This window comes from Staurois parvus, unplaced genomic scaffold (genome assembly GCF_062004578.1).
Source record: "Staurois parvus isolate SC_StPar_1 unplaced genomic scaffold, SC_StPar_1.0 ptg000937l, whole genome shotgun sequence".
NCBI lineage: Eukaryota > Metazoa > Chordata > Amphibia > Anura > Ranidae > Staurois > Staurois parvus.
This window is the reverse complement of record NW_028318733.1, coordinates 335130-361963: the sequence shown is the minus strand read 5'-3', so window position 1 is coordinate 361963 and position 26834 is coordinate 335130. Positions and strand designations below refer to the sequence as shown.

Here is a 26834-nt window from a genome sequence, read left to right as displayed (position 1 = left end):
TTTAAAAAAAAAAATGTATTAACATAAATAAAAATAAACACAGTAAATAAACACTGAGTGGCTAAACGGTTAACACTTCCGCCTGGCAGTACTAGGGTCTTTGGTTCGAATCCCAGCCACGGCACCTCCTGTCTGGATTTTGCATGTTCTCCCTGTGCCTGCATGGGTTTCCTGCGGGTCCTCCTGTTTCCTCCCACACTCCAAAGACATGCTGGTAGGTGAATTGGATCCTGTCTAAATTGTTCCTAGTATGTGTATGTCTGAATGTGAGTTAGGGACCTTAGATTGTACACCCCTTGAGGGTTAGGGACTGATGTGAATGTACAATATATATGTAAAGTGCTGCAAAAATTGACAGTGCTATATAAGTACCTAAATTAATGGGGGGGGGAGGCTACGGCTCTGGAGACAGCAGGTGCCACAGCGGCTGTGGCTCCTGCAGCAGGTGCTGCTGCTGCTGTGGGGGGGGGGGTATGAGGGGTGGGGAGAGAGTAGGTATTGAGGTGCTGGGAGAGGGTATTGGGTATAGCTGGCTGATGAAGGGGGGAAGGGAAAGTAGGGCTGTAAGGCAGTGTACATTGGTTGTGGGGCTGTGAAAGAGTGATAGGGAGGGAGTGCTGAATTAGGGGTTGAATGTGTGGTTAAGAGGAGTCTGTTGCTAGGGTGAATGTTGGGAGGGGCATTGGAGTGTGGATGGACGTGTGCACGATGTGTCTGGTAAGGGCGGTAACGTTATTGAGAAGTGTGTGTAGAAACAATGTGAGAGGCTATGAAAGTGGTGGTGTGGTCAAGGGGCAAAGTGGAGCGTGAGGAAGGTGCAGAAGTGTGAGGCATAGGTAAGGAGTCATACTGGACCTGGGGTGGAGGGGCCTGGGGTGGAGTTTCTTGAGGGGGCTGCTCCAGAGTGGGTGACTGCTGAATTGGCACCTCCAAATATTGTTCCCCTGCTGCTTCCCCACCGCTTTCATCAGGGGAACTGTGTGGCACCATTGGCATTGACTCCAAACAACGACTACACAAGGGTTGTGAGCCGCTGTTTGATGGTGCATTTTGATCAAGCCCTGCTTGACACAAGTCTCGGATATCATGCAGCAGTGCATTGTTTTGCTGCAGCACTGCAGTCTGATCCTGGATATCCTGCAGCGCTGCAGTCTGAGCCCAGATATCCTGCAGCACTGCAGTCTGAGCCCGGACTGCAGTGACAAGTTCAAGCAGGGCTGACTGTTGGAGCTCCAGTAAAGCTTCTAAATTAGGTGGTGCATTATAAAGCCTCCTTTGCTCCCATAATATATTCATATGGAACAACAGCCTTTCCCCAAGCTCGAGAAGGGTGCTGGGTCCAGGTGGATGGGGTGCCGATCCAGCTGAATCCAATGTTGGCTACAAGGAGAAACAAACAAAAAAAATTATTAAAGAGTGTTTAACACACAGCACAAGCATACAGTAGGACAGGGGGCTCATCTGACAACAAACACTAGCTCATGTTCTTGTCCCACCCCTAGGACCAGGTATTGGCAAATGCCTTTCCCTGACACATTACACTGGATGAACATTTGCCCGAAATAAATGATTTGGCATCTTTACCCAGACTGATACCTTCCTGCTCTGAAATGTGATTGGATTGGGATTTAGACAAAGTGAAAAGCTAAAATTCCAAATTGTCACATGCACATCACTCTCTCCAGCTCATGACTAAGCAATGATCCCCAAAAAGTAAGTTACACATCACGGTGCCAAATCCTGCCCAGCCAGGAACAATTATACTCTAAATGGGTAACTCATTATGGTTAACATCTTTAGAATCTCTTACCGGAGGTTCAGCCCATTTAGGTGTAGGTGACGGACTTTGATGTAATACAGGAGTGTCTGAAATTCCCTGCACCACAAAAACAAAAAAAGTGCATTACATTTCACAAATACACATGCAACATGCATTTGAACATCCCCACCCCATTACAGCAGTTCCCATACCCCAACATCGGATGTAGACTGTTCACCCACTCTATCAGCTGGGGCATCCAGGTCAAAAAGATCTGAAAATAGATTTCAAGATGATTAGCAACAGATACAAGTTAGGCTGTATGTATGATCTGACATTTTTGTTCAGGATTTGAGGGATTGCTCATTGTTATGTTTTTCACAACAGTTTACCCAGAGAAATAGGACACTGGCAGCCGCAGGCCACGAGACTGTTTGAGAGTAGAAAGAGGCATGGTAAGGCTCAGGAGCAGGGTCCACAAGAATTAGTGGGCACCTTTCCTGCCAAACAAGGAGGTTGATGTGTTAGGATGGCTATAATATGCCCATAAGCTACTGCAGGCTTTTAGACCTTGGCCTTCAAACATTTAATCCAAACATATAACATTTGTTACGGCAACATTCCAAAAAGGCTTAAATACCAACCCAAAATGCTCCAATCAAATATAAATGTGCCACAAAATATTTACAAAGCACAACGCATGTAAATGCATCCCAAAGAATTGTTGATATAACTGTGGATCTGAAGAGATCAAGACCAATGCATACCAAAATCCTTGAATCACTTTTAAAACATAGGTCTCATGACAACTCAATGTGAAAAAGAAAATTATTATCTCATGTGCCAGTCTAAGAATATCCGAAAAGATTAAACAACCTTTCCAGACAATTTGAAGCTGTTTGAGCTACAAACGGCGGGACTACTCAATATTAAACCATACGGACTAAGACTGAAATGCCATTCAAGTTCATGTGTGCGGAAAGGAAGGCATCCCAACAGTGTTGCCAATATAGTGTATTTGTCAATGAACAATAGATTAGTCTTTATGATGCCTTTTGGGCTTTAGGTGACTTCAAAGAGCAGAGGATCTGGGTGGATAGGTCTGGCAAAGGAATAGATCTTCCTGCTAGTCATGTGATGTGCCAAACTCAAGCAGTCTAATTATTGGCCTCATGTTTACATGAGAGGCCAAAAAAATTATTTCATTTACTTTGTTTTGGGGGGGAGGCACTGTAAAATGATTTGCCCCTGGAGATTCCTTTTTCGGGACTTAGAAAATTGACAATTGTGTGTGCTTTTAATTGTGATCCAGCTGGGTTTTTTGCTTGGGGAAAATGGTTCCAAAAATACTCAGTGTTGGTATGTCTTTGATTTTGCCTCTGCATTTTGAGCTATGGTAAAATGGACGCCGTCACTTTGAACTTTACAATTGGGTGAGTAGCTACATTTCTTGATGTTGACCTCTAAAGTTTTACTAGGCTTAAGTCCCAGATCACATGATGAAACAAGTCAGGAGAAAGGGCCCACTAGATATTACTGGCAGACGTGTCAGCACAGATTTTTTAACCACTTGCCTACTGGCCAGTTAAAATCCCTTCCTGGGCTGGACAATTTTCACCTTTCAGTGCTGTTACACTTTGAATGACAATTGTGGTCATGCAACACTGTACTCATATATGACATTGTTTTCACACAAATAGTGGTTGCTTTGTGGGATATTAATGGCTGCTGGGTGTGTTTTTTTTGTTTGCCCTAAAAATACATAACCACCTAACAATGTGAAAAACTATTTTTCTCTTGTTTTCTCTTATCAAATTCTATAAACAGGTAAGTTTTCACCTTCACTGAGCTGTTGATGAGAATGCAGTGATGAGGTGGCACTGATAGGCAGCACTGATGATGCAGCACTGATCTGCACCAATGATGGCCACTGATAGGCAGCGCTGACTGGTGGCCCTGCTGGGCATTGATCATCATGGCAATGATCATCAGTGCCCTGATGATCGGTGGCGAGCCATCCTCTGCAAATTGCCAGTTATTTGCAGTACATTCCTCACATTGACAGCGTGAGGAAAGTGCAGCTGATAACTGGCAATTGCATTGAGCGTTGATCTGTCATGATCACGTGGTAAAGGCCACAGAGGTCAGCAGGTGTGAGCCCCTAGGGGCACACGGGAGGGTGTCATTTGATGCCCTCCCCGGACTATAGACCAATGACAACTACAGTGCGGATGACAAGTGTTTAAACACTACTCTGGAAATCAGCATCCTTAAGGGGGCCAATAAACTCATTGAATGGAAATGTAAACAAGCATGAGCTCTTTGACTTTACTTTTAACAAGGATTTGCCTGGAGACCTGCGGCCTTAAAATTATACTTACTGATTACAAGAGAATTTGAGGAATGTTGCCAATTCTGCCAACCATAGTGTTGACCAAAGTGTGTTTTGACCTTCCCTTTGTGTGGCAAAAAACCTGAAGTTGAGCGGTACAATTGGGAAGTGATGGGTCCCTGTAGTGGAGCACATCATTTCTGAGACTGTCAGAGTTTAGCATTTTGACGTTGGTCAGATGTGTTTGTGTTTACATGCGTGGAATGTTTTTGTGTCTGGGAGAATTTCTGAAGTTGCGAGGGCGAGTCTGATTTTGAACGCTCAGGAGATGTCAGCTAGTTAGTGATGTTTGCAACTTTATTGCTCTCATCATTTAGTTCCCCAATTTGGTTTTTTAGGGTTACCTGCTTGTATTGGCCTGGGGAAACTGGGACCACAACATTTGGCAGGGATTAGACACATTTCTGTGTGGTAACACTTTTTCACATTGATTTCTCTAGGGGTTTGAGTGCAGTACAGCGTGTTGTGGAGATATATTTGTGTTCATCCAGAGTTTAGCAGTTGGTTTGTTCTGCAATCCTAAAAGGATGCTCATAGGCTTATCAGGAGTGATTATGATTGTTCTAGGCAAGCAAATTAATACATACCCAGATCTTCCTCCTGGCCTGGCTGCAGTGGGGGTGGCCTCTCCTCCTCCTCCTGCTGAAGTTGTGCTGTGAATAGGACATTGACATGTGAGATGTTTGATGTTTTAGCAGCCTGTTCAACATTATGGGGTGCATGCCCAATGAGTACTTACCAGGAGGGAACACCTCTGGATCAGCGTATGCGTGATCTGAGTCGTCTGAGTGGCTGACAGGGGCAGCACTTGGCTCGGGACGGGCTACAACACAAGACAAAATGAACAACAATTGTAAAGCTACACTATTTCACACACTTTGCTTTTCAAAAAGATAACACAACTTTAACTGCTTGAGCCCCAGCCACTGCATGAAAACGTTTGCAAGGTGGCACGTGGTTCTGCAAAACAGGTAGGGGGCGCGCCCTACCTGTCCCGCTGGTGTCAGCAACGGGTCTCAGCTGCCGGCGATTAGCGGTAATCGCTGACAGAGAGCAGGGCTGCATTGTTTACACACAGCCCTGCTCTCTGTCAGTTGCCTGTCAGCTCCTGACAAGCTGAAGAGGGAGAGAAGAGTTTCTCTCTCCCAATCAGCCTGTCCCTGTCCAGCACACACCCCCGCCCCCTAGTAAAACACTCCCCTCACACAGTTAACCCTAAAAAATGATAACCCCTTCCTCCCCAGTGCCATTAGTACAGTGTCAGTGGTTTTTTTTTTCACTGATCACTGTATTGGTGTCACTGGGGATGTCAGTGACCCCAAGTCAGTTCCCCCCCAGTGTCAAAATGTCCGCCGCAGTCCCGCAGTCCTGCCATAAGTCGCTGATCACCGCCATATGTCGCTGATTGCCACCATTATTAGTATAAAAAAAATTAAAAATTCCAGTATCTTTCCTGCCATTTGTAAATGCTATAACTTTCAAATAAACCAATTAATTTACACGTATTGGGATTTTTTAACAGAGACATGTCGCAGAATGCATTTTGGATGAAATTTGTGACAAACTTTGATTTTTACATTTTTTTACTGGACATGTTTTATAGCAAAAAGTCCAAAATATTGTTTTTTTTTCTCAAAATTGTCAGACTTTTTTATAGCGCAAAAACTTAAAAACGCACAGGTGATCAAATACCACTGAAAGAAAGCTCAATTTGTGGGAAAAAAAGGATGTAAATTTAATTTGGGTGCAGTGTTGCATGACCGCGCAATTGTCAGTTAAAGTAACGCAGTGCCGTAACACAAACCTCTTCTGTAACCGCTTTCTGACCACCCTACAGCAGAAATACTGCTACAGGGCAGCATGGGTAAGCAAAATCACATATATATGCACGTGATTCGCGCTCCCATGGTTTTCACACCCCTCTCAGATTGCCCGTCAGTACACCAGTCATCACATTTAACCCCTTGATTGCCAGGAGCACGCTCATGTACAATAAACCTCCATTGCTAGTATAGTGTCTGAACGGGTCAATATCTTTGATCAGGTCAGCACTATACCAGTGTTCACATTAGTATAGCGTCCCCAAAAACGCAGTGTTAGCAGGATCAGCCCCAGCACCTGCCAACACCTGCATTTAGCCCCTACGCTTACCCCCCCTTCTCCCCCAGCAAGTGCAGTGTCAGTAGGCCACTGTCACAGGATACATCGCACACAAAACCGCAGTGTTCGCAGAATCAGGCCTGATCTGTGTTAGCACTTGCCGGTAAATTTTGATGACTCTCTTATGCAGCAGAGTGCCAGTACTAGTGCCGCTGTACCTTTTGGTGAACTGGTGAGTACCAGCGGTCTAGTATATCCTGGTGTTTCACGTACCTCCTTGATTTTTGGTGCTGTTTTTCACGGAATATCTGTATTCATTGATTGTGGATCAAAGCAGTTTATATGCACAACAATTTATTGCTGCCAACCCAATTTCAAACCTTGCCAGACCATTCGCATGGAAACTCATTACGGTTTTCAAATTTACATTTTTTTTTGGGCCTAACCCTCAACATGGGCATTACTAAAAGAAATGAATTGCGGTTGTATTGGTCCGCAGACCCGATTCATCATATGCCGTGTTCTCTGGTGCCATGGCCAGGCATAGATATGAGAGTATAATGTGTTTTATGCATTTCAGCGACAATACACTCTGTCATCCTCGGGGTAACCCTGAATTTGACCGGCTCCACAAAATTCAGCCCCTCGCAAATCACCTTAACCTAAAATTTGCAGATGTCTATACTCCCCAGCAAAACAACTGCGTTGAGGAGTCCCTTATTAATTTTTCTGGCTGCCTTGCATTCAAACAATTTCTCCCCTGCAAGCCTGCCAGATATGGGGTCAAGATGTAGAAGACCTGTGAGAGGACAACAGGCTATACTTATATGTTTTGGATTTACGAGGGAAAAGATAGTCACGCGGAGTCCGCCCGGATGCCCAGACTACATGAGGAGCAGTGGCAAGATAGTTTGGGACTTGGTGTCATCATTTCTCCATATGGGGTACCACTTATACGTGGACAATTTTTATTCAAGCGTGCCACTTTTTAGACATTTATTCAATCTTGGAACTGGCACTTGTGGCAAAGTGTGACCTAATGTATACCCACCATTAGAAGTGGGTGGATGCAGGGCGGTATATTCTAATGGTGGGCATACCACACACTTTTTCTGGCACAGATTTCCTCCCCTTTTTTTCATTCAGTCCACTGGCTGCATACAAAAATAAAAAGAACATAGCATATATAACCAACAAGGACCAGCGATGTACCAGTACATCACTGGATTTGAATGGTTATACCAGGATGATGCCTACAGCTGCAGGCATCATCCTGGTATCGTTTTTTTCAGCCGGTGATCGGCTTTCATGTAAAAGCAATCCTAGTGGCTAATTAGCTGCAAGATTGCTTTTACAAGCAGTGGGAGATGATGTCCCCCCTCCCCCGCTGCCTTCCACGGCCTTCTCGGGCAGTCCCGTGCCATCAGGGGAACCTGAGAATGCAGCCGGTGTTTCTGCCAGCTGACCATAGAGCTGATTTGAGACCAGAATGGTGCCAATCATCTCTATAGTATAAGAATTCGGAAGCTACAAGCATTTCATCACTTCAGTTTTGCAGGATATAAACAGCGCCATTTGTAAATTGGGAAAGCATCTGATCACACCGATTTTGGTTTGATTAGATAATGTAAGGGCAGAGGAGATATCTAGAGTCTGATAGACCCCAGATTTCTCAAAAAAGAATGACAATGCCCATTGAAGTTATAGGGGTTATAACTTTCCCTGCATTCCCTGTTATAGCATTAAAAGTGATAAAAAGAAAAAATGAAAGGTACAATGTAAAAATAATTTAAAAAAAAGTCCTCCCATGCGTGCACACCTGTGTGCACAAGCCTTGACCCTGTGCCGTTATGTTAACAGCGGTTGCACCATGCATGTGAGGTATTGCCGTGAACGTCAGATCAAGGGCAGTAATTCTAACACTAGACCTCCTCTGTAAATCTAAAATGGTGGCTTTTAAAGGCTTTTAAAGTGCTGCCTAATGATATTAAAAATGTTTGCAGTTTGTCGCCATTGCACGGGACATGCACAGTTTTAAAGCATGTCATGTTTGGTATCTATTTACTTGGCATATCATTATCTTTTATATTTTACCAAACAATTGGCCAATATATTGTGTTTTTGTGCACTAAAAGTAAAAAAAGTGTATTTTTTTTTTTTTAAATTGCTGTTGAAAAATCGCTGCGCGAGTACTATGTGCCATAAAAAATTGTAGTACCCACCATTTTATTCACTAGGGTGTCTGCTTTAAAAAAATATATAATGTTTGGGGGTTTAAATGAATTTCCTAGCAAAAAATACTGATTTTTTTTCATGTGAACAAAAAGGCTTGGTCTTCAGGTGGTTAGAAGAGTGATTGATTTGTGGCATAAACTTCTAATGCACCCCCCAAAACGACCCCTTTTTGGAAAGTAGTCACCCCTATTTGCTGAGAGGAATGTTGAATCAATAGAAGAATTTATTTTTTTACCACAAGTTTTTGGAAAATAAATATATATATATTTTTTTTTTACACAAAATTGTCACTTAAATGATTTACTGCTCACACATGCCATGGTTATATGTGGAATTACTCCCCAAAATACATTTTGCTACTTCTCCCGAGTATGGGGGTACCACATGTGAGAGACTTTTTGGCAGTCTAGCCAAGTACAGGACCCCAAAATCCAATAAGCACCTTCAGGCTTTTAAAGGGCTTTATTTCCTTATTACACTTCCAGACTACCTATCACAGTTTCGGAGGCCCTAAAATGCCAGGATAGCACCTAAGCCCCCCAATTTACCCCTTTTTGGAAAGTAGACGCCCCAAGGAATTTGATAAAAAGCTTGGTAAATATTTTGCAGATCTCATTTGTTGCCACAAGTTTTTGGAAAATGAAGAAAAAAACCAAAAACATATTTTTTCTATTTTTTTTATATTTCAAAACCTTGTGAGAAAAAATGAGATCTGCAAAATACTCACCATGCCTCTTTTTAAATTTCTTGGGGTGTCTATTTTCCAGAAAGGGGTAATTTGGGGGGGGGTTTGGGGCTATCCTGGCATGTCAGGGCCTTTGAAACTGTGATAGGTAGTGAGGAAGTGTAATGAGGAAGTTACGCACCTTCAGGCTTTCAAAGTGGTCATTGGATTTCAGGTTCCTGTATGTGGCTAGGCTCCCAAAAAGTCTCACACATGTGGTATCCCCATACTCAGTAGAAGTAGCAGAATGTATTTTGGGATGTAATTCCACATATACCCATGGCTTGTGCTAGAAATAAATCATTTAAATGACAACTTTATGTAAAAAAAAAAAAAAAAAGTTTTTGTCATTTTCCAGAAACTTGTGGAAAAAACATAAATCTTCCATGGACTCAATATGCCTCTCAGCAGATAGCTTAGGGTGTCTAATTTCCGAAAAGGGGTAATTTGAGGGTGTTTGTACTATCCTGGTATTTTAGCACCTCAAGAAATGTGATGGGCAGTCAGAAAGTAAAAGTTATGTAAATTCCATTATCTATCCCATAGTTTGTAGACTCTATAACTTTCACAAAAAGCAATCAATATACACTTATTGGGATTTTTTAACCAAAAACATGTAGCAGAATACATTTTGGCCTAAATTTATGATGAAATTTTAGTTTTTTTAGATATTTTTTATGACCAAAATAAGAAAATATTGTTTTTTTTTAAAAAAATGTTTTTTCCGCAAAAATTTTCTGGTTATAGCGCCAAAAATAAAAAGTGCACAGGTGATCAAATACCACCAAAAGAATACTCTATTTGTGTTAAAAAAAGGACATAAATTTAATTTTTGTACCGTATTGCATGACCGTGCAATTGTCCGTTAAACTAGTGCAGCGCTGCATAGCAAAAAAATTTCGTAAATTGCAGTATCTATACCATAGTTTGTAGACGCTATAACTTTCACACAAAGCCATCAATATACACTTATTGGGATTTTTTTTTACCAAAAACATGTAGCAGAATACATTTTGGCCTAAATTTATAACTAACTTTGAGTTTACTATATATTTTTTATAGGTGAAAGTAAAAAATATTGTTTTTCTTCAAAATATTTGGTCTTTTTTTGTTTATAGCATGAAAAATAAAAAGCGCACAGGTGATCAAATACCACTGAAAGAAAGCTATATTTGTGTGAAAAAAAGGACGTAAATTTTGTTTAGGTGCAGCATTGCATGACCGCACAATTATCAGTTGATTTAGTGCAGCGCCGAGTAGCAAAAAGAGGCCTGGTCATTAAGGGGGTGTGACAGTAGGGCGATCTGTCACCCAGGATTCTCAACGAGGCAGGTTGAGGGGCTCCAGGGTAAGTGTTGGATGCGGAGGAAAGTGGCTTTTCACTTTCCTCCTTTGTTTGTAAGGTCTGTTTTGGGATCTGGAGCCTGGAGATTTCAAAGAGATCTGGGAGGGATGAAATCTCCAATCCTGGGACCAGGTTTTGGGAATGGCCAGGAGACTGATTGCACAGGTGTGTGCAGGCCTTTTCAGAGAGTCAGGACCAGCGTTCTGGGCTCCACCCCGGCAAACGGAGTCAGGAGGGCTCCACCCCGGCAGACGGGAGGTCTCTGCCTTGGAGTCAGGTGGAAGCCAGACTAGCTGTGTGTTAGTGACATATTTTGGGAAGAGTCTGCAGGAGACAGACAATGAACTGTGTACAAGCCAGGAGGCTGAAAACTGTTAATTTGCTTGATGGTGGATACCCCTGCGTGGGAAGCATTTGTTACTTGAACTTTCATTTAAATAAAAGTGGGCTAAAAAAGGCCTTGAAAAATAAGCGAGTAGCTGTGTGCGTTTAAAAGCTCTACCACGTTGAAGCGAGTTCCCACAGGGGGTAAATCCTCAGGACAATATGGACATGTGTAGTGTACTTAACACTCTGCCAATCATCAGTATCTGCACGAGCCGTCACCCCCAAAATCGTGGACATGCTGATGAGTGGCAGAAGTGCTTGTTCTTCCCGAGACAGGCGCGGAAGATGGGCAGGATCCACACCTTCGATGGTAACATGCCCCTGCTCAGCCCACTCAGCCAACTTACACTTTAAATTCCGTCTCAGATCACGCATACGCTTTTTGATGTTTGTGAGGGTCCGGCGTGCCATCCTGCCCACTGCATTCATGGCCACCGCAATTTCCTCCCACAGACGGTCCTTGGCCGCCTGACCACTGCGGGAGGACCTGGACCCCAAAATTTGTTCTGACCTTACATAAAGGCAGACACCAGGGCCCAGGTCTCAGTGCAGGAGAAGGGTGGATACTTTGGCTCAGTAGGGGCCTGGGGCCGGGCCCGGCCCGTCTGCCTCCCCCTGATGTCCCTTCACCAGGACTAGAAGGGGAGGCAGCAGCCCCAGCTTTCGCCTCTTCTTGGAGGGAAGCCTGGCTCCTTCTGCCACCAGCTTGGCACCCCCTCACACCAGAGCCATACCCCCGGCCCTCCATGCCCTCCATGCCCCCCCTGGCCCTAACACCCTTCTGTGCCCCCTGCCAAATGGCCCAGGGGAAGGCCTAGTGCCCGAGAGGACACCACAGCCCCCCTGACCCCACGGCTTCTTCGGCCCACCATGGGAGGACAAATGGGCAGGGGGTCTGGCTGGGTGCTGTTTGCAGCAGCAGCAGGAACCTTGCCAGCCAGAAGAAATCTGAAACACAAAAAGTGACATAAGGGCAAGGGTTATTTGTCTGGCGTCAAAAGACAGCACATGCCCTGGAGGAAGGGCCACACTTACCAAATGAAAAAAAATATTTTTTTTGCCGCTGGCCGGGGAAGGGGGAGGATACGTCAGAAAACTGCAGAGAAAAAAGACAGAAGGGCCAAAGTCATGCCTCCCCCCTCCAACCACAGCATATGCCCTAGTGGGGACCACACTTACCAAATATAAACTTGCCCCTGCCCGGGGGTGGGGGGGAAATGTGTCAGAAACTGCAAAGAGAAAAAAGACAGAAGGGCCCAAGTCACGCCTCCGCCCTCCAACAACAGCACATGCCCTAGTGGGGACCACACTTACCAAATATAAACTTGTCACTGTTACCGTCCAAATTCTGCAAAGAGAAAAAGGACATACAGTGAGGAACAGAAGTATTTGAACACCCTGCGATTTTGCAAATTTTCCCACTTAGAAATCATGGAGGGGTCTGACATTCACATTGTAGGTGCATCCCCACTCTGAGAGACAGAATTTAAAAAATAATTCAGGAAATCACATTGTATGATTTTTAAAGAATTTATTTGTCTTGCACTGCTGAACATAAGTATTTGAACACCTAAGAAACAGCAAGAATTCTGGCTCTCAAAGACCTGTTACTATGCCTTTAAAAAGTCCACCTCTACTCCACTCATTAATCTAACTTAGTAGCACCTGTCTAAGCTCTTTAAAGACACCTGTCCACCCCACAGTCAGTCAGACCAAAGGGGCAATTGGGCAAGACCAAAGAGCTGTCAAAAGACTCCAGAGACAAAATTGTGGACGTCCATAAGGCTGGAAAGGGCTACGGAGCAATTGCCAAGCAGCTTGGTGAAAATAGATCAACTGTTGGAGCAATTGTTAGAAAATGGAAGAGGTTAAAGACGACTGTCAGTCTCCCTTGGACTGGGGCTCCATGCAGGATCTCACCTCGTGGGGTATCACTGATGATAAGAAAGGTGAGGAATCAGCCCAGAACTGCGAGGGAGGAACTGGTCAATGACATGAAGAGAGCTGGGACCACAGTTTCAAAGGTCACTGTCGGTAGAACACTACGCCGTCATGGGTTCAAATCATGCATTGCACTTAAGGTTCCCCTGCTCAAGTCATCACATGTCCAGGCCCGTCTGAAGTTTGCCAGTGACCATCTGGATGATCCAGAGGAGGCATGGGAGAAAGTCATGTGGTCAGATGAGACCAAAGTAGAACTTTTTGCTCTAAACTTCACTCGTCGTGTTTGGAGGAAAAAGAAAGATGAGTTGCATCCCAAGAACACCATCCCTACCGTGAAGCATGGGGGTGGTAACATCATGCTTTGGGGGTGCTTTTCTGCGAAGGGGACAGGATGACTGCACTGTATTAAGGAGAGGATGAATGGGGCCATTTATTGTGAGATTTTGAGCAACAACCTCCTTCCCTCAGTCAGAGCATTGAAGATAGGTTGTGGTTGGGTCTTCCAACATGACAACAACCCGAAGCACACAGCCATGATAACCAAGGAGTGGCTCCGTAAGAAGCATATCAAGGTTCTGGAGTGGCCTAGCCAGTCTCCAGACCTAAATCCAATAGAACATCTTTGGAGGGAGCTGAAAGTCAGTGTTGCTCAGCGACAGCCCCGAAACCTGACAGATCTAGAGGAGATCTGTGTGGAGGAGTGTGCCAAAATTCCTGTTGCAGTGTGTGCAAACCTGGTCAAGAACTACAGGAAACGTTTGACCTCTGTAATTGCAAACAAAGGCTTCTGTAACAAATATTAACACTGATTTTCTCAGGTGTTCAAATACTTATGTTCAGCAGTGCAAGACAAAAAAAAATCTTTAAAAATCACACAATGTGATTTCCTGAATTTTTATTTTTATTCTGTGGGAATGCACCTACAATGTGAATTTCAGACCCCTCCATGATTTCTAAGTGGGAGAACTTGCAAAATCACAGGGTGTTCAAATACTTCTGTTCTTCACTGTAAGAGCAAAAGTCTTTAAAAAAATACTATGTTTGGCCAGACAAACAACACATTATAAGATAAGTAAATGTTTTGGGCACTGGCACATTACAGGTGCTACAAACAGCTGAAAATGAGCTAAATGAAAAGCACAGATACAATCCCAAAAATGTGTAAATTAAGTAGAGAAGGATACATTTGTTTACACATAATAGTGTTGTATAGCATATTTTTTGGTGTTTCTAGTAACAAATGTCAGTAAAATTGTACTCTTTAAACATTAGCCGCCCGGCCTATAGCCGTTTGGCAGCCGCAAAAATGCATTAGCTTTCCGGGGTGTATGCCATTTGGCGTCCTCCCGCACATGCACAGTTCGCGCGGTTGCAGAGCCGCGCAGCGGCGCGATCTATCACCGGCCGTGTACCTCGGACACGGCCAATGACAGATCTGAGTACTGGCCCCTGTTACCAGTACCATGTGACCTGCTGTGACCAATCACAGCAGGTCACATGATAGTTGTATACAATGGATGGCTTCATTCATGCCATCCAAGTTAGAGTCTACAAATTATGGTGTATATATACTGTATTTGCAAATTGATCAATCCTGATCATTTTGTAAAGCCCTAAAATGTTAGGACAGCACAAATATCCCCCCAAATGACCCCTTTTTGGAAGGTAGACAGTTAAAAGGTATTTAGTAAGAAGCATGTTGACTTTTTTGAAATTGTACATTGTTTTTGTCAGTTTTTTTGAAAAATGAAGAAATTAAATAAAAAATTTTTTTCACAAATTTGTCATTTTAACACGTTCTTTCTCACACATGGCATAGGCATACTTACAATTACATCCCAAAACACATTCTTCTTTGCCTTCTGAGTATAGGGATACCATATGGGTGATCCTTTTTCACAGCCTAGATGCACGGAGGAATCCAAAATCCAAGTAGACTCGTGCATTGGGCTTCAGACAAATTTTGTTTTTGGACAAAAATCCAATATTCGGAGATTCAGGTACATCCGAATTTCCAAATATAGGAAGTAAAAAATCAAAAAAAACCCAACGAAAATCCAAATATGTTTTGTATATATTCAGATTTTCATCTTTCAAATCGATTGGAATTATTTCCAATTATTATTATTATATCCGATATTATTATATCCGTACATGCAGGCCAGGAAAGGAGGGAATGAGTGAGAGTTTCCCCCCCTGAACCATACAAGGCCACATGCCTTCAACATGAGAGGGTGCTTAGGGGGAGGGGGACTTCCCCCTCAAAGCACCTTGTCCCCTAAATATAAAAAGGGGGGGTGCAGCGCTACATAACTTAGTAAAATGATAAATCAAACACAGATGATAAACAATAAAACAGTGACTATGTGCTAATAAAGCCACTGGATGGTGGCTATGAAGTGAAGGAAGTGAAACAGTCCAATGGAGGAGTGCTCTTAAGATCCAGGATGATCCCCAGACGTCCAATATTAGGAACCGTCAGGTGATAAAAAATGTAAAGACTGCGCACTCACCAGATACGCAATCTTTATGCGCATTTGTGTGAAATATCACCGGACCTCCTGTGTCATCATCCTGGTCTGGTCAGATCTGGTCAGCATATCCTCCCTTGCCTGGTACCTGGATAGATGCAGCTATTCCATGGATCTGGCTGGCTCCCACCAGAACTCAAATAAACAGAAAAGGCCACATAGTGTGATATCCTCAGGTATCTTTATTGTAGGCAAAGGATAGCAGGAAAACCAACATGCAAAATATTACTGACCCAGATACAAATCAAAGATGGCCGCCGGGGCCCCTCGTGGTGCCGGCGGTGAGGCGTCCAACCTGCTGTAGCTCTCCCTGACGCGTTTCGAGCGAAGGCTCGTACTCATAGGGGTGCAGCTTACAGTAGTGGACGCAAATGACAATGTTTAAATACGAGCGATGGCGCATGCGCAGTACGTCGTGCGCCATCTTTCCTATGCTGAATGTCCGCGCGACGGGCGCCCTTTTATTGTAGCCCAACCCGATGGCGCATGCGCAAACGCCCTGTCGTCGGGTACACGGAAACAACCAGCAGAAACGAATGCTATGAGCACCAGGGATGACTCAATCAAATGCTATAAGTGCCAGAGATGATCCAATCAATAATTTAATGCTATAGATCACCTATGTGGAAACGAACCAAGATGATATAGTTATGGGCAAGAACAAAGATGGATCTTAATTAACAGATCCAAATTCATGTTATATAGCCCATGCTTATCACAACAACAATAATGCAAATATATAAATACTTCGTATGAATAACTATATTCACATAAAAATAAATTAAAAAATTATTAAATTAAAAAATTAAAAGATTATATTCATGTGAGAACCTGGTGGTCATACATATATAAACGTTGGCAAATATATAAAGTCTGCCAAACATAAGTACTAGAGATGAGCGAATTTCTCAAAAATTCGATTCGGCTGATTCGGCGAATTCCAGTGTGAAATTTGATTCGATGCGAATTTCTTCGCTACGAAGATGACTTATAAAAAGGGTTTCTAGGCTTCAGAGAGCCTTTAAATTAGTGCAGAACACTGTACCTTTAATTTAAATGCCCTTGGAGATGAGGAAAGAGAAGGAGAAGGAGAAGGAGAAGGATGAGAAGAAGGAGAAGGATGAGAAGAAGGAGAAGGAGAAGGATGAGAAGAAGGAGAAGGAGAAGGATGAGAAGAAGGAGAAGGATGAGAAGAAGGATGAGAAGAAGGAGAAGGATGAGAAGAAGGAGAAGGATGAGAAGAAGGAGAAGGAGAAGGATGAGAAGAAGGAGAAGGATGAGAAGAAGGAGAAGGATGAGAAGAAGGAGAAGGAGAAGGATGAGAAGAAGGAGAAGGATGAGAAGAAGGAGAAGGATGAGAAGAAGGAGAAGGATGAGAAGAAGGAGAAGGAGAAGGATGAGAAGAAGGAGAAGGAGAAGGATGAGGAGAAGGAGAAGGATGAGAAGAAGGAGAAGGATGAGAAGAAGGAGAAGGAGAAGGATGAGGAGAAGGAGAAGGATGAGAAGAAGGAGAAGGAGAAGGATGAGGAGAAGGAGAAGGATGAGAAGAAGGAGAAGGATGAGAAGAAGGAGAAGGAGAAGGATGAGAAGAAGGAGAAGGAGAAGGATGAGAAGAAGGAGAAGGAGAAGGATGAGAAGAAGGAGAAGGATGAGAAGAAGGATGAGAAGAAGGAGAAGGATGAGAAGAAGGAGAAGGATGAGAAGAAGAAGGAGAAGGATGAGAAGAAGGAGAAGGATGAGAAGAAGGAGAAGTCTGCCAAACATAAGTACTAGAGATGAGCGAATTTCTCACAAATTCGGTTCGGCTGATTCGGCGAATTCCAGTGTGAAATTTGATTCGATGCGAATTTCTTCGCTACGAAGATGACTTATAAAAAGGGTTTCTAGGCTTCAGAGAGCCTTTAAATTAGTGCAGAACACTGTACCTTTAATTTAAATGCCCTTGGAGATGAGGAAAGAGAAGGAGAAGGAGAAGGAGAAGGATGAGAAGAAGGAGAAGGATGAGAAGAAGGAGAAGGAGAAGGATGAGAAGAAGGAGAAGGAGAAGGATGAGAAGAAGGAGAAGGATGAGAAGAAGGATGAGAAGAAGGAGAAGGATGAGAAGAAGGAGAAGGATGAGAAGAAGAAGGAGAAGGATGAGAAGAAGGAGAAGGATGAGAAGAAGGAGAAGGATGAGAAGAAGGAGAAGGAGAAGGATGAGAAGAAGGAGAAGGATGAGAAGAAGGAGAAGGATGAGAAGAAGGAGAAGGAGAAGGATGAGAAGAAGGAGAAGGAGAAGGATGAGGAGAAGGAGAAGGATGAGAAGAAGGAGAAGGATGAGAAGAAGGAGAAGGAGAAGGATGAGGAGAAGGAGAAGGATGAGAAGAAGGAGAAGGAGAAGGATGAGGAGAAGGAGAAGGATGAGAAGAAGGAGAAGGATGAGAAGAAGGAGAAGGAGAAGGATGAGAAGAAGGAGAAGGAGAAGGATGAGAAGAAGGAGAAGGAGAAGGATGAGAAGAAGGAGAAGGATGAGAAGAAGGATGAGAAGAAGGAGAAGGATGAGAAGAAGGAGAAGGATGAGAAGAAGAAGGAGAAGGATGAGAAGAAGGAGAAGGATGAGAAGAAGGAGAAGGATGAGAAGAAGGAGAAGGATGAGAAGAAGGAGAAGGATGAGAAGAAGGAGAAGGAGAAGGATGAGAAGAAGGAGAAGGAGAAGGATGAGAAGAAGGAGAAGGAGAAGGATGAGAAGAAGGAGAAGGAGAAGGATGAGGAGAAGGAGAAGGATGAGAAAAAGGAGAAGGATGAGAAGAAGGAGAAGGAGAAGGATGAGGAGAAGGAGAAGGATGAGAAGAAGGAGAAGGATGAGAAGAAGGAGAAGGAGAAGGATGAGAAGAAGGAGAAGGAGAAGGATGAGAAGAAGGAGAAGGAGAAGGATGAGAAGAAGGAGAAGGATGAGAAGAAGGAGAAGGATGAGAAGAAGGAGAAGGATGAGAAGAAGAAGGAGAAGGATGAGAAGAAGGAGAAGGATGAGAAGAAGGAGAAGGATGAGAAGAAGGAGAAGGAGAAGGATGAGAAGAAGGAGAAGGATGAGAAGAAGGATGAGAAGAAGGAGAAGGAGAAGGATGAGAAGAAGGAGAAGGAGAAGGATGAGAAGAAGGAGAAGGAGAAGGATGAGAAGAAGGAGAAGGAGAAGGATGAGGAGAAGGAGAAGGATGAGAAGAAGGAGAAGGATGAGAAGAAGGAGAAGGAGAAGGATGAGGAGAAGGAGAAGGATGAGAAGAAGGAGAAGGATGAGAAGAAGGAGAAGGAGAAGGATGAGAAGAAGAAGAAGGATGAGAAGAAGGAGAAGGAGAAGGATGAGAAGATGGAGAAGGAGAAGGATGAGAAGAAGGAGAAGGAGAAGGATGAGAAGAAGGAGAAGGAGAAGGATGAGAAGAAGGAGAAGGAGAAGGATGAGAAGAAGGAGAAGGAGAAGGATGAGAAGAAGGAGTAGGATGAGGAGAAGGAGAAGGATGAGAAGAAGGAGAAGGATGAGAAGAAGGAGAAGGATGAGAAGAAGGAGAAGGATGAGAAGAAGGAGAAGGATGAGAAGAAGGAGAAGGAGAAGCAGAAGGAGAAGGATGAGAAGAAGGAAAAGGAGAAGGATGAGAAGATGGAGAAGGAGAAGGATGAGAAGAAGGAGAAGGATAAGGATGAGAAGAAGGAGAAGGAGAAGGATGAGAAGATGGAGAAGGAGAAGGATGAGAAGAAGGAGAAGGAGAAGGATGAGAAGAAGGAGAAGGAGAAGGATGAGAAGAAGGAGAAGGATGAAAAGAAGGAGAAGGATGAGAAGAAGGATGAGAAGAAGGAGAAGGATGAGAAGAAGGAGAAGGAGAAGGATGAGAAGAAGGAGAAGGATGAGAAGAAGGAGAAGGATGAGAAGAAGGATGAGAAGAAGGATGAGAAGAAGGATGAGAAGAAGGAGAAGGATGAGAAGAAGGACAGTTCTGTGACAGTTTCTGTCTATTTCTGACAGTTCTGGGACATTCACTCCATACAGCTGTTTCAACCGCTGTATGGAGGGAATGTCATGGAACTGTCAGAAATAGACTATTAATGACAGTTCTGGGACTGTTCTTCCATGCAGCGGTTGAAACATTGTATGTATTTGTTTCCATAAATGGATCCATTTATGGAAACAAATACATACAATGTTTCAACCGCTGTATGGAAGGACAGTCCCAGAACTGTCATTAATAGTCTATTTCTGACAGTTCTATGACATTCCCTCCATACAGCGGTTGAAACAGCTGTATGGAGTGAATGTCCCAGAACTGTCAGAAATAGACTATTTATGACAGTTCTGGGACTGTCCTTCCATACAGCGGTTGAAACATTGTATCTATTTTTTTCCATAAATGACATTCTGCAAATACACTTAGAGGAGCGCTGCAGATACACTTTTTGCCGGCTTGTAATTAATCTTATTTTCATCCTACTTCTTCTTCTTCATCCTCATCCTCATAAGAAGAAAAAGAAGAAGTAGGATGAAAATAAGAATAATTCCAAGCCGGCAAAAAGTGTATCTGCAGCGCTCCTCTAAGTGTATCTGCAGAATGTCATTTATGGAAAAAAATAGATACAATGTTTCAACCGCTGTATGGAGTGAATGTCCCAGAACTGTCATAAATAGTCTATTTCTGACAGTTCTGGGACATTCACTCCATACAGCTGTTTCAACCGCTGTATGGAGGGAATGTCATAGAACTGTCAGAAATAGACTATTAATGACAGTTCTGGGACTGTCCTTCCATACAGCGGTTGAAACATTGTATCTATTTGTTTCCATAAATGGATCCATTTATGGAAACAAATAGATACAATGTTTCAACCGCTGTATGGAAGGACAGTCCCAGAACTGTCATTAATAGTCTATTTCTGACAGTTCTATGACATTCCCTCCATACAGCGGTTGAAACAGCTGTATGGAGTGAATGTCCCAGAACTGTCAGAAATAGACTATTTATGACAGTTCTGGGACTGTCCTTCCATACAGCGGTTGAAACATTGTATCTATTTTTTTCCATAAATGACATTCTGCAAATACACTTAGAGGAGCGCTGCAGATACACTTTTTGCCGGCTTGTAATTAATCTTATTTTCATCCTACTTCTTCTTCTTCATCCTCATCCTCATAAGAAGAAAAAGAAGAAGTAGGATGAAAATAAGAATAATTCCAAGCCGGCAAAAAGTGTATCTGCAGCGCTCCTCTAAGTGTATCTGCAGAATGTCATTTATGGAAAAAAATAGATACAATGTTTCAACCGCTGTATGGAGTGAATGTCCCAGAACTGTCATAAATAGTCTATTTCTGACAGTTCTGGGACATTCACTCCATACAGCTGTTTCAACCGCTGTATGGAGGGAATGTCATAGAACTGTCAGAAATAGACTATTAATGACAGTTCTGGGACTGTCCTTCCATACAGCGGTTGAAACATTGTATCTATTTGTTTCCATAAATGGATCCATTTATGGAAACAAATAGATACAATGTTTCAACCGCTGTATGGAAGGACAGTCCCAGAACTGTCATTAATAGTCTATTTCTGACAGTTCTATGACATTCCCTCCATACAGCGGTTGAAACAGCTGTATGGAGTGAATGTCCCAGAACTGTCAGAAATAGACTATTTATGACAGTTCTGGGACATTCCCTCCATACAGCGGTTTCCGGCAAAAAGTGTATGTGCAGAGTTCCTCTATTCTGCAGATACACTTAGAGGAGCTCTGCAGATACACTTAGAGGAGCTCTGCACATACACTTTTTGCCGGCTTGGAATTATTCTTATTTTCATCCTACTTCTTCTTCTTCTTCTTCTTCATCCTCATCCTCATCCTCTTCTTCTTCTTCTGAGGATGAGGATGAAGAAGAAGAAGAAGAAGAAGAAGAAGTAGGATGAAAATAAGATTAATTCCAAGCCGGCAAAAAGTGTATGTGCAGAGCTCCTCTAAGTGTATCTGCAGAGCTCCTCTAAGTGTATCTGCAGAATAGAGGAACTCTGCACATACACTTTTTGCCGGCTTGCAATTATTCTTATTTTCATCCTACTTCTTCTTCTTCTTCTTCTTCTTCTTCATCCTCTTCTTCTTCTTCTGAGGATGAGGATAAAGAAGAAGAAGAAGAAGAAGAAGTAGGATGAAAATAAGATTAATTCCAAACAGGCAAAAAGTGTATGTGCAGAGCTCCTCTAAGTGTATCTGCAGAATAGAGGAACTCTGCACATACACTTTTTGCCGGCTTGGAATTATTCTTATTTTCATCCTACTGCTTCTTTTTCTTCTTCATCCTCATCCTCAGAAGAAGAGGATGAGGATGAAGAAGAAGAAGAAGTAGGATGAAAAGAAGAATAATTCCAAGCCGGCAAAAAGTGTATGTGCAGAGTTCCTCTATTTCTGACAGTTCTCTCACAGCTTCTTCACATGTACAGCGGTTGAAACATCTGTATCCTAAATGGAAACTAATAGATACAATTTGTATCTATTAGTTTCCATTTAGGATACAGATGTTTCAACCGCTGTACATGTGAAGAAGCTGTGAGAGAACTGTCAGAAATAGAGGAACTCTGCACATACACTTTTTGCCGGCTTGGAATTATTCTTCTTTTCATCCTACTTCTTCTTCTTCTTCTTCTTCTTCATCCTCATCCTCATCCTCTTCTTCTGAGGATGAAGATGAAGAAGAAGAAGAAGTAGGATGAAAAGAAGAATAATTCCAAGCCGGCAAAAAGTGTATGTGCAGAGTTCCTCTATTTCTGACAGTTCTCTCACAGCTTCTTCACATGAACAGTGGTTGAAACATCTGTATCCTAAATGTAAACTAATAGATACAATGTTTCAACCGCTAAACATGTGTTCCTTCTGTCAGAGAACTGTCAGAAATAGCGGAGCTCACTGCAGGGACACTTTTGCCGGCTGATCGGGAAATGTTCGATTCGCGCACCCGAAGTAGGCAAAATTTCGGTTTCGCCGCGAATCGAATATTTCCTGAAATTCGACTCGAATTCCGGTTCGCCTGGTTCGATTCGCTCATCTCTAATAAGTACCCATATATATAAAATTATATCTGAATACTAAAAAGCCAAAAATACATAAATCCACAGTATATATAATAAATGCAGACATAAAATAATACATACATCTATAGACCCATCGGTCATTAGTGCATGTAGAAAGTTAAAATAATAAAACATTAAATATTAAAATTACCTGAATAACAAAAATATGTCGTCAAAACGACAGAGGAATAAAATCATATAATGTTAAGTGAAATACACACTAGGATCAATGGCAAGAATTCATATGTGTATTATAGAAAGATATCTGGATAGTCCTAATCAGCTGTTATCAATAAAACTATTGATATCCAGTTCTATGTTCTATGTTAAGTCCATTGGGGCGCATACAGTCCATCTGGAATATCCATTTCGTTTCCATTTGCGAGACTGTTCTTTTCTTATTTATGCCTCTCCAATGGGCTTGTACTATATCAATACCTACAAACTGCAATGAAGATGGGTCCCTGTTACGAAGTATTTATATATTTGCATTATTGTTGTTGTGATAAGCATGGGCTATATAACATGAATTTGGATCTGTTAATTAAGATCCATCTTTGTTCTTGCCCATAACTATATCATCTTGGTTCGTTTCCACATAGGTGATCTATAGCATTAAATTATTGATTGGATCATCTCTGGCACTTATAGCATTTGATTGAGTCATCCCTGGTGCTCATAGCATTCGTTTCTGCTGGTTGTTTCCGTGTACCCGACGACAGGGCGTTTGCGCATGCGCCATCGGGTTGGGCTACAATAAAATGGCGCCCGTCGCGCGGACATTCAGCATAGGAAAGATGGCGCACGACGTACTGCGCATGCGCCATCGCTCGTATTTAAACATTGTCATTTGCGTCCACTACTGTAAGCTGCACCCCTATGAGTACGAGCCTTCGCTCGAAACGCGTCAGGGAGAGCTACAGCAGGTTGGACGCCTCACCGCCGGCACCACGAGGGGCCCCGGCGGCCATCTTTGATTTGTATCTGGGTCAGTAATATTTTGCATGTTGGTTTTCCTGCTATCCTTTGCCTACAATAAAGATACCTGAGGATATCACACTATGTGGCCTTTTCTGTTTATTTGAGTTCTGGTGGGAGCCAGCCAGATCCATGGAATAGCTGCATCTATCCGGGTACCAGGCAAGGGAGGATATGCTGACCAGATCTGACCAGACCAGGATGATGACACAGGAGGTCCGGTGATATTTCACACAAATGCGCATAAAGATTGCGTATCTGGTGAGTGCGCAGTCTTTACATTTTTTATCACCTGACGGTTCCTAATATTGGACGTCTGAGGATCATCCTGGATCTTAAGAGCACTCCTCCATTGGACTGTTTCACTTCCTTCACTTCATAGCCACCATCCAGTGGCTTTATTAGCACATAGTCACTGTTTTATTGTTTATCATCTGTGTTTGATTTATCATTTTGCTAAGTTATGTAGCGCTGCACCCCCCCTTTTTATATTTATGTCCCTGAAGGTTTGATACGGTGCCTTTTTGGTGTACAGCCGCTGCTCATTATATCTATTTCAAGCGCTCACTTATTTCTGTTTTCTTGATTATTTGTCACCTTGTCCCCTGTTGATGAGGATGAGGGCCTCTTCCCCACAACCCTGACCTGGTGGTTGTGGGGGAAGGGGGGGTTATTTATCAGAATCTGGAAGCCAACCATTTTTGACAAGTACTTTAATAAAGAAAAAAAAAACCAACACAATGTCCCCAGAAGTAAATCCAAAATCCAGCATCAATCATTATGACAATGCTAACAACAATGCTAAATAAATAAAGAGTGGGGTCACCGATGACCCCTGCCCCTTTGTTTATTTACCGTCAGTGGGAACTGGAGCTGTCAGTGTTGTTGCAAGGGTTGTGGGGAAGAGATCCCTGTCCTCACCAACATGGTGGGGACAAGGTCCTTTGGGGGAAGTCCCCTCCTCCAAAGGCCCCCCCATGTTAAGGGCATATAGCTTGTTATGGCTTAGGAGGGGGAGGCCTCTCACTCGGTCCCCCCTCCCTTTCTTGACCTGTATGGCTGGATAAGGGTCTGGTATTTATTTTGGGGGGACCCCACACATTTTTTTTCTGGCATGGGGCTCACCTTAAAATCCATACCAGACCAAATGGCCTTAGGCTATTATTTTTTGGGGGGCCTCACATTGTTTTTGGTGTGGGGTTCCTCTTACAAGCATCGTGTGCAAACCTCGGGTTGTCGGTCATCATGATTGATGCTAAATTTACTTCGAGGAACTTTGTTTTTTTTTTAAATAAAGGACTTGTCAAAAACTGTCTACTGTATTTGTTTACTTTTCACAGTTTTTTTGTGAAAGAGCAGGGGGTACTATGTACCCCATACTAATTCACATGGGGGGGGGGGTCTGGGACTCCCTTGCTAAAAGATTCAGATAAGGCACCCCTACTTGGCCAAGGTTGTGGGGAAGAGACCTTTATCCTCATCAACAGTCCCCCATGTTGAGGGCATGTGGCTTAGTATGGTTTAGGAGGGGGAAGGTCACTCGTCCCCTTTCCTGGCCTTCCAGACTGCTTGCTCAGATACGGGTCTGGTATGGATTTTGGGGGGGGGCACATATTTTTTGGGGCATGTGGTTCCCCTTAAACTCCATACCAGACCAAAGGCCTGGATTTTGGGTGGGGACCCCATGCTTCTTTGTTATTTATTTTGAGTCTTTATGAACCAAATTAATATGAAATTGCCAAAGAACGTCTGAAAATTCAAATCTTTCCGAAATTCAAAAGATATCTAACTCACATCTTCAATCTCTCCCTCCCTTCTGACATCTTTCCCAACTCCCTAAAACATGCACTAGTCCCCCTCATACTTAAAAAGCTCTCACTAGACCCCACCAATCTGAACAAACTACGACCCATCTCCTTACTCCTCCAAACTCCTTGAACACCTGGTCTACAACCAACTGAGCGACCATCTCGCTGAGAATAATCTTCTTGATTTCCTTCTGTCCAGATTTTGCCCTCAACACTCCATGAAAACTGTTCTCCTTAAACTCACAAACCATTTAATAATGGCTAAAACTGCCTTTGACACAGTGGACCACTCTCTCCTGAAAAAACTCTACTCCTTTGTTCTTCGTGACTGTACTCTTTGCTGGTTCTCATCCTACATATCCCACCGCACCTTCACTGTCACTTACAATTCTACTTCCACTTCTACTCTGCCTTTCTCTGTTGAGGTTCCCCAAGGTACTGTTCTTGTACCTCTCCTATTCTCAATATACACTTCCCCCCTGGGTAAGTTAATTGCCTCCTATGGCTTTCAATACTATTTCTATGCTGATGACACCCAAATTTATCTCTCCGTCCCTCAGCTCACTCCATCAGTCCCCTCACGCATCACTAATCTACTAACAGAGATATCACCACTTCCTGAAAATAAATCTATCCAAAACTGGGCACATAATATTTCCCCTACACACCCCTGCCCCTGATTTCTCTGTCAAAATCAACAGCTCAACCATCAACCCGTACCTGCATGCCAAGGTTCTAGGTATAATCCTGGACTCTGAATTCTCCTTTCGGCCCCACATCCAATCACTGTTCAAAGCTTGCTACTTCAACCTCTGCAGCATCTGCAAGATATGCTCCTTCCTAACCAATGACACCACAAAACTTCTAACTCACTCCCTGGTCACCTCCGGCCTCGACTACTGCAACTCCCTCCTCACTGGCTTACCTTTACTATCCCCTCTTCAGTCCATAATGAATGCTGCTGCCAGGCTCATTCACCTTATCAACTGTTCAGTGTCTTCCACCTCTCTATGCCAATCCCCCCACTGGCTTCTGCTCACCCAACAAATTAAATTCAAGATACTTACAACAGCTCATAAAGCCATCCACAACTTGGCTCCCAACTACATCACTAACCTAGTCTGTAATATCAACCAAATCATTCTCTTCATTCCTCCAAAGACCTCCTGCTCTCTAGTTCCCTTGTCACCTCATCCCATGCTTGCCTCCAGGACTTCTCCAGAGCCACTCCCATCCTCTGAAACTCCCTTCCCTAATGTGACCGACTATCCCCTACTCTGTCTACTTTTAGACGTCCCCTGAAAACTCATCTCTTCAGAGAGGTCTATCATGCCACCACCTAACAACTGTACATGTATTTTCTCCATCAGACCAATCCCCCACAGTTATTACCTTTTGTATCTCTTGACCATGCCTCTTAGATTGTAAGCTTTAAGGAGCAGAGCCATCTGATACCTCCTGTATTAATTTGTATTGTAATTGTACTGTCTGCCCTTATGTTGTAAAGTGCTGTGTAAACCGTTAGCGCTATATAAATCCTGTATAACAATAATAT

General features: G+C 43.1%; 1 protein-coding gene across 1 annotated transcript; it reads right to left on the bottom strand.

Annotated features, from left to right (window-relative positions):
• LOC149441896 (uncharacterized) lies at nt 1-25530 on the bottom strand. The gene is made up of 7 exons (XM_089656776.1): nt 25393-25530; nt 12257-12290; nt 4891-5010; nt 4739-4804; nt 1972-2033; nt 1811-1876; nt 1-1380 (listed from the first exon to the last, which is right to left on the bottom strand). The coding sequence occupies exons 1-7, from the start codon at nt 25528-25530 to the stop codon at nt 733-735; spliced, it is 1134 nt and encodes a 377-aa protein (XP_089512902.1). The 3' UTR covers nt 1-732.
• Between the last annotated feature and the right edge of the window lie 1304 nt (nt 25531-26834).